This window comes from Prionailurus viverrinus, chromosome E1 (assembly GCF_022837055.1).
Source record: "Prionailurus viverrinus isolate Anna chromosome E1, UM_Priviv_1.0, whole genome shotgun sequence".
Taxonomy (NCBI): domain Eukaryota; kingdom Metazoa; phylum Chordata; class Mammalia; order Carnivora; family Felidae; genus Prionailurus; species Prionailurus viverrinus.
In genome coordinates, this window is record NC_062574.1 from 46553805 (window position 1) to 46562493 (window position 8689).

At 50.2% G+C, this 8689-nt stretch overlaps 1 protein-coding gene across 1 annotated transcript; it reads left to right on the top strand.

The window, feature by feature from the left end:
- The first annotated feature begins 919 nt into the window (after positions 1 to 919).
- Positions 920 to 7541, top strand: LOC125152003 (CMRF35-like molecule 5). The gene is made up of 4 exons (XM_047833653.1): positions 920 to 1207; positions 2919 to 3248; positions 4719 to 4839; positions 7185 to 7541. The coding sequence occupies exons 1-4, from the start codon at positions 1042 to 1044 to the stop codon at positions 7285 to 7287; spliced, it is 720 nt and encodes a 239-aa protein (XP_047689609.1). The 5' UTR covers positions 920 to 1041; the 3' UTR covers positions 7288 to 7541.
- The last annotated feature ends 1148 nt before the right edge of the window (positions 7542 to 8689 follow it).

Sequence of the window (8689 nt, forward strand, 5' to 3'; positions counted from 1 at the left end):
GAAAAGCTTTTTGTTTCTTACCTGATTACTTGGACCACAGGCCTAACGTTGTGAATCCACCCGCATCACTGCCTTCTGGAATGAGTTTGCCTAAACTGACCTATCATCCGGATGAAGAGACCAGTTCAGTTGGAAGAAACACATACCAGCTGGACTGTTAATGTGTGCAACTGCAGAGAAGCTTACATTTAAATTTGATCTGAGTAACCCATCTCTCTGGCAGGACTGACATTTGTGCACCAAACATTTACTGGTTCCTTCCCTTTGAAATCTCAGACCCCTATCCCCTTCTGCTTAATTCGGGATGACATTTGTATCTCTTTTGCCTGACTGCCACGTCTGTGTGGACTCCTTGCACGTATGCTATTAGATTTGATTTTCTCTTGTTAATCTGTTTCATGTCAATTTGAGTCTTAGTCCAGCCAGAAGGACCTTGAAGGAGACAGGGATTCTTGCTCCTTTTCCCTCCTGTGGCTGGCCTGCCACGCCCTCTCCTACTCCTCTGGCAAAGCCCTGGGCTGCTCCACCTCCAAGCCCCCCACCCCTGCAAGGCCTTCTGAGGATGGCAGGTGGCAGGTGGCAGGTGGCAGGGAGAAGACCCCATGGCCTTTGTCTACGGAAGACTAGAGTGGTGGAGGCAGGTGGAGAGGGATCCCTGGGCTCAGGGACCATGTGTTGGGACAGATTGACTTTAGGGGTAAAGATGACAAGAAATGGCATTTGGAGCACATCTGAGCTGCTAACAGGGTGGACAGCTGTACAAAGGGGCCAATACCACTGAAGTGGAGAACTAGGCTAGGAGATGGGGGGGAGGGCAGGAAGTAGGTGTGCACAGAATGGATGTGGTGCTACAGAGTGGCAGGGGCAGGGACCCTCCCTGGAGAGAAGGTCTTCAGAGTCAGACTCCAGGGGATGCCGAGTTGAGGGGCTAGAGCAAGGGAGGGGACACCTCATCAGGTCAGCTATACGCTCCCAACCGACGCACTGCTCTTTACTTAATGAAATAAGGAAGTAACTGAAGAAAAAATTGAGGGGAAGTAGATGAGAGAAACTATAAAAGAAAAATTTAGAAGAAGAGAAGGCAGGTTGCATCTGTGCTCAGTTCAAGTTTCTGGAAGGCAGCTGGCATTTGCTGAGCACCAGGGAGACAAGCCAGGCAAGCAGGACATGTGGCTGCTCCCAGTTCTGTTCCTTCTCGTCGTCCAAGGTGAGTGGGGCAGGGGCTTCAGGACCAAGTACCTGGAGGACCTGGGTGAGACTTAGACAGGGGCTTTCCTGGAGAAAATGGCAGGGCCTTTCATTCATCAAGATACTTTTTCATTGAAAAGATAAGAAAAAATTTTTTTGAAATCTAACTTCTTTTTTTTTTAACGTTTATTTATTTTTGAGAAAGAGACAGAGAGAGACAGGGCATGAGCAGGGGAGGAAAAGAGAGAGAGGGAGACACAGAATCCAAAGCAGGCTCCAGGCTCTGAGCTGTCAGCACAAAGCCCCACATGGGGCTCTAACCCACGAACTGCGAGATCATGACCTGAGTCGAAGTCGGATGCTTAACCGACTGAGCCACCCAGGTGCCCCTAAAAATTTTTTTAAGTTTTGTTACCTGAGAGGTACTAAGTTAGGTGTTGGGGAATGAAAAGAAAAATAAATAACATAAATGGTGTCTGTTTCTAGGGCACTGTTTGTCAACCCTGGCAGATAGATTGATAGATGTTAGATGGATGGAAGGAAGGAAGGAAGGAAGCATGGATGGATGGACGCATGGATGGATAGATGACAGATACATACATGCACTCATATATGCACATATACATAAATAATTGCTGAGGAACTTTTAAGGAGCACAGATGATCAGGTTCCAGCTGAGACCCACTCAGTAAAGGTGGGATTCAGACATCATTTAAAAGCCTAAACAACTGGTCTTAACTTGTAGCTCGAGCTGGGAACCTCTCTCCTGAAGAACTCAGACTACAGCGAGGAAGACAGGCAGCAAAACCAGGGTGTGACAGGCTCTCTGGAGAGTTCTTCAACCCCACACATCAGCCTGCCTGTCTCTGCTCTGGATGATCCAAAGACAAGACTGTTGGCCAGTGTCATTAGCTCAACAAGCAAGACACTCTGAGTGTGTCACCTGGGAGGGAAGATCAGAGATGAGAAGGTGACTATTTGTGGGCTGGATGTCAAATCCTTGGATGCAGCTGGTGCTTGATGCTCAGAGAAGACAGTAGCTAGTGCAGGACCATTTGGCTGTCCCAGCTCTGTTACTTCTCATCCTCCAGAACCACAGGGCTTGGGGTAGGATGCAGAGAGTGACTCTTCTAGGCAGGAGGTTATCATGAGAAATAAAATGACCCCATTTACTCATCCACTGATGTTATAGAAACATGGAAGTACAAGGTATGTAGGTAAAAAAACAAGCAATCACCTGTGCGAGTGAGCGAGTGTGTTTGGTGTGTGTGTGTGTGTGTGTGTGTGTGTGTGTGTGTGTTTAGTTCATGTCAGTTTGGAGGCTGAGGGTTTATAGGTGTGTGGGGGTTAGAGTGTCAGGGGCATGGATGGGGAGGGGGCCACGCTGTCTCACCAGCTCTGGGATTCAGAAATACACCTGTGGCTGCAGTGTGTGCTCTGTGCTACCTGGAAGAGGTGCTGCTTGAGGGAGGGCAGGGGACGGTGGTCAGTAGGATGGCAAGTGAGTGGAAGCCGCTATATTGGGCAGTTAGGAGACCCAAGGAGGATGCCCAAGAGCGGTGACTGCAAAAGAAATTCTGCAGGAGATGAATGGACAGGAGGGATGTGGTGATTAGACAGAGGGCAGAGGTTCCTGGCTGGTATTCAGGGCAGGGCCAGAAGCTGCAGCAGCGCCTGGGTCAACTCTGGGCCAAGGGAGGACAAGGTGCATGTTGGTTTCTGTTTTCCAGGCCACTTCTGCACCTGCTTGGAGAGAATGGTGAGAGGCAGAGAGGGGGGCACTCTGACCACATCCTGTGAGTATAGCCCAGGATGGGAATCCTACAGGAAGTGGTGGTGTCGCGGGAAGAATTGGAATTCCTGCAAAATCCTTGTTAAGACCACTGGGTCAGAGAAACTGGTGAAGAAGGGCAGAGCGTCCATCCAGGAAAATCGTAGCCGACGCATATTCACCGTGACCTTGGAGGATCTCCGTCGGGAAGACGCAGACACCTACTGGTGTGGGATTGAGCGAACCGGCAATGACCTGGGGTACAAATTTTCTATTGTTGTCGACCCAGGTAAGTACTACCCCTCCTGTGCTCTGGGGCCCTGGGACCCACCCCCAGAGGAGTCAGGACTGTTTCTCTGACTTTCCAGGTAGATGGAGAGGAGTCTCAAAACTCTCCTGAGGCTATACGTGTGTGTGTGCTTATGTGAGCATGTGTGTGCATATGCAAGGGTATATGGGGGGCGCCAAGAGTCTGAGAAAGACTGGAAGAAAGAGTGAGCCCCCACAACTCCACATGTCTCCATCTGCTCTCCCCAGAGGGAGCAGAGAAGGACAGACTTGAATAGGACGAGCTTGTCCAGCGAAGACAGCTCCTCTTTTCCTGGTCACATCCCATCCTGCGTGGGGCATCATCAGGCATACAGAGAGGAGTGGGGAGCCAGAAAGCCATGATCCTGAAGGTCTTACCTACAGGACAAGAGACCCTCCCCCTGCGCCCTCTTCCCCCCCCCCCCCCTTCTGGCAACGTCAGCACAAAGGAGTAAGCACGGGACTGTGCACCCAGTTCTGGGAGAAGGGAAGGTAGGTTCCACCATGGTGTGGGCACCCTCTCTTCTGGCTGCTTCTATCCTTGGAGAGGACCCTGGGCTCCCCTGCAGCTGCCCCAGAAGCACTATGGCCTCCCTGGAGACAGGCCTGGAAGGAGAGTCAGGCTGTAGCCCCCGCCCCACAGCTCTGCCTCTGGACCCCTGCGTCTTGTCTCCAACACACAGACACACAGACACTAGGGAGGTTTGCATTTGCTACTGATTGCTCCATTTCTAAAGCAGAGAAAAGTCTCTTCAAACTTAGAATATGTAAATATGGTGTGCAAATACGTGCAGTGGGGACGGATGCTGGTCTTAGAATGTTCTGGAAATTAACTAAAAAGAAATTAACACCACAAAGGTGGTGGATGTGTGCATGAGTGGAGGAGGAGTTGGTGCCAGAGAATTGGAGTCTGGACCCTTGACCCAGACGACCTTCCCCGGGCAGGCCTGGAGAAGTCAGAAAGCAAGCCCTGGGGAGGCAGGAAGGACCGCAGGGGGAAGCAGGAGCTGCGGGCACTCAGCAGTCCCAGGAGACAGGGGACCCTGGGCCTGCCAGCTCTTGGGTCATATCGCTTCAGGGCAGCTGGCACAGAGCCTGCTTCAGGCCAGGCTGAGACTCAGAAAGGAGCCTGCCTGGCTGATTTAAGGCTCCAGGGATTGGGAACATGGTTCTGACATGCTCAGCTGTGCCCAGCAGGACACTGAGATGAAACTGAATGGGAATTGCCCACATAACCAGCAACCCCAATATCTCACATGGCGGTAAACTGGTGATTCTCTGCAAATCAGTAATCGTTTGTTTGGAATAATGCCAAAAAGATGCAAGAGAAAACCAACATGGCTGAGCAGTGGCACTAAGACAGAAAGGTTCTGCACCCCTGGGGGTGGGGTGTGGAGACCATGGGAGCCACCTGTGACACTCACAACCATGCTCTGCTCTCTGTGTTTAGCCCCTGATCCAACAGACTCTCCCAAGCCTGTAGCGAGAACAATGCTGCCCAGTTGGACTTTCTCTCATCCTCAGAGCATCAACAGCAGCCAGCCCATGGATTTGAATAGCCCGCTAACCAGGTGAGCAGAGCTGGACCCACAGACTTTCCCACTGTTGCCTTGGGACAGCTCTCCTCAGGACACTCTCACAGGGACCCCCATTGGCCCCTCTGATGTTTCCTCTGCTGGGGAGAAACAGCAAGGTCTGCGCTGGGCCCCCTCTTTGTTCCTCTGAGTCCTTAAAGAGCTCCCCCTCCCCACAAGAAACCTAGGCAAAGTTGTTCAGCTGGGCTGCAGGAGAGAAGCTTCTGGTCTTCTGACCTGCCTCCTAACCCCCAAGCAGCCAAAACAGGCACAGGTGCTTTCAGCCTCAAGTTGCCAGAAGGGAAGGGCTCTGGATTAGCTCCCTGTGGCTGCTGGAGCAAATCACCACCACCCTGGTGGCTGAAGGCAAAACGATGTTATGATCTTAAAGTTCTGGAGACAAGGTTTGGGATGAGTCTCACTGGGCTAAACTCAACGTGCTGGCAGGGCTGGCTCCTCCTGGAGGCTCTAAGGGAGAAGGGCTTCCTTGTCTTTTCCAGCTTCTGGAGGCCGCTGCACCCTGGCTCATGGTCCCTCCATCTGCACAGCCAGCAGGGGTGGTCAAGTCTTTCTCACCCTCATTACTCTGACACTGGCTCTCCTGTGTGCTTTCATTTATAAAGACACTGGAGATTCTATAGGATCCACCCAGATATCCCAGGATCACCTCCCCATCTCAAGGTCAGCTGCTGGCAAACTTAAATCCGTCTGTATCATTAATTCCCCCATGCCATGTAACATAACACATTCACAGGTCTGGAGATTAGGACATTTTTAAGGGGGGGGGGGCATTATTCTGCCCACAGACAGTCAAGCAGGTACCTGTTCCATGGATCCAGCCCTCCCCTCCCCAACTGCTAGGGAAATGCTGGGAAGGAGTAGGAATTGGCATTTCTGCTTTCTCACGTTCCCAACATGGTCGATCGACATGCTGGGCCATCAATCTGAAACCCACCCCCTCCACAGGCATCCAAAGAACAATCAACTCTTTCTTCAAAGGGCAAACACCCTGCCCCAGTTTCACCCCATCCGAGTTCAGGGTGAAGGTGCGTTTCCTCCCAGAAGCCCCCTTCACCGCCTCCCTTCTGGTACAGTCTCTCTTCCTTCCCTTCTCAAGGGTCCTATTCCTTGGAGCTGCCCTGCTGGATGGTGTGTTCGGTTATGTGTGCAGCCAGGCACTTGGTTCATGCTTCACGATCAGCCTCTGTCCTGCTCGTGACTATTTAAAGACCAGTTGTTCTGTGGAGTCCGGAGAGGAGGATGCGAAACTTTTAGGGGACTGAGGGGCACAGGAGGAAGCCTGCAGGTGGAGAGATGGGACGGCAGCTCCACAGGAAGTGGGGCATGGGAAAAGAGCACAGTGGGTTCAAGGATAATTTAGGAAGTACAAAGCATCGTGTCTTCTCTCTCAAGAGAACCCCCTGTGAAATGAACATGACAAATCTTGCTCAAGGCAAGTGGAAGGAGAGAACAAGGCCAGCCTGCAGGGGGTCCTGGCACTGCTTGTGGGGAAGGGGATGAGGCAGAGGTTGAGGGGGTCAGATTCTGGATACTGATGGGCACTACCAGGGGGACATATGTGAGCAAGGGCCCAATGGTGCATAGACCATGTGTCCACGTACAGGGTGCATGTGATAGTGCACCTGCTATGCTCTACCATGTGGGGGTCAGAGTGGGGAGAGATCCCTCCCAGGAGAAGCCAGAAGGTTAACAGTTAGGTTATATGGGTGGGGTATAGGTGAAAGTGGAGAGGTAGGGCCTAGGGCAGCCCCTGAAGAAGAGAGGTTCACTCCTGTCACCATATTCTCTGCTCAGAGCCCTGCTACACAATCTTCACTTTGTGCTCTCTTTTTTTAAAAAAATTTTTAATGTTTATTTTTGAGAGAGAGAGAGAGGCAGAGCATGAGTGGGGAGGGGCAAAAAGAGAGGGAGACACAGAACTCGAAGCAAACTCCAGGCTCTGAGCTGTCAGCACGGACCCCGATACAGGGCTCAAACCCACAGACTGCGAGATCATGACCTGAGCCAAAGTCGGATAATTAACCAACTGAGCCACCAAGGTGCCCCTTCACTTTGTGCTCTTGAACTTGGTGAAGGTTCCCCTGCTTGGAGACCTGCTGTTACTATGATGTGGTTGAGCAGGAGTCAGAGGGACTCAGGGGGAGATAAGTCACCCTGTGCAGGAGAACCACAGCTTCCACCCCATGGACATCCCTACACCCTCTGGCATCTATCAGGGAAGGGACAGTGATTGCAGTTCCAAGAGAGATGAGGGTTCCTGTTAGGTGAGGACTCCTCTTGTCCTTAGGAATAAACTCTATTTCCTTCACTGCCCTGCACAGATCAGCGACCCTGGCCATCAATGGAGCAGCAGAGAATCTTCCTGTGTGGATCCTCCTGGTACCTCTGTTCCTTGCCACCCTTGAGTGGCTCTGCCAAGGATAAATAACTATTACATCGTTCAGGACTCTGGCCAATGATGGGTTTCCCAATTCCAGACCAACAAGTAAGCATAAAACCTCAATGAAACCAAAAGCTTGAGATTGTGTCCACGTGGACAAATACCCCTGATGGGCCAGCTGCACACAGGTCCGCCAATTCCACCTTCTGCTGCATCAGTACCTCCCAGATAAAGAATTGCCTGAGCGTAAAAGATTGAAGGTAGGGTTGGACCATCACCCAACCCACATCTCAACTGTTTGCACTATATATTTCCTATTAAAATCTATGGCTTGCTGCGCCCTTTTGAGATTTTTTTGTTGTTGGGAAATGATTTCAATGTTTTATATGTGAGAGGATGACCCTTTCATTCTAGGCAGTGTGAATTTAGATTACTCTAAATCCAATGTAGATTTAGATTGTTTCCAGCAACAGGGAGGTGGGAGATTAGAAAGTGAGAGGGCTGGATAAGCCCTTTTATCCCCTCAAAGAGGTCCCAACGTGGTTCCTTGTATGCAGATGCAAAATTTCACTGATGACCAAGAGAGGTAAAGAAAAGTATAGGGATCTATGTCAGAAAATTAATTTCTGTAATTTTAAAAAGTGTATTGTGGTATATGTATACCTCAAACTTTACAGAGTCTTCACATGCTAAGTGTACAGTCTAATCAGCTTTTTTAAAGCATGGAATACCTGGGTTACTGTCATCTCAAACAAGATCTTAATAGGAGTATGGATGTATGACTATAAATTTGACAAAACTCATTGAAGTTTCTCTTTTTCCCTCTGTAAGTAATAAGTGTTTTGTGGGGAAGGGCTTTGTAACCATGTAAATACTCACCTGTCCCTTTATCTACATCAGTGTCCTCTGGGCCCAGGGGACTCAATGGTCACAAGAAACAGTTCATTTCTGTCCCTTCATTTGTCCCTTGGCCCCACTGGTCTTTAGGTGCATGGGATCCAGGGGCCATTTGGACTTTTCCATATAGAGGGAACAGTCTAAGAGGCTCAGATCTGTCCCCATCACAGCTGTGACGCTGTCCATCCTCCAGGCACCTCAGACTCACCATCACCCACTCCTGGGTTTGGCCTGACCTTTGGCCTTTCCACCTCCCCACCCCACCCCCCGTCACTTACCCCTCCCCCAAGCTGAGTAATGGCAAGCCCAGAATGTGCAGCTCTTTGTGTTTAACTTTGTCTACCTCACTCATCAAAAACAACATAAGCCTTTTTCTTTGATAATTTTCAAAGGTATACATGTTTCCTCTCAATAGGGGTGCAGGGGTTTTTGGGTTTTCTCTTTTCTACTTACATTCTTCCTGGACTCTGTCTACTCTTTTTTTTGTGTATCCATATTTAATACTGGACCATTTTTATTGTAACTATAAGTCCATGTTGCCCCCAAATT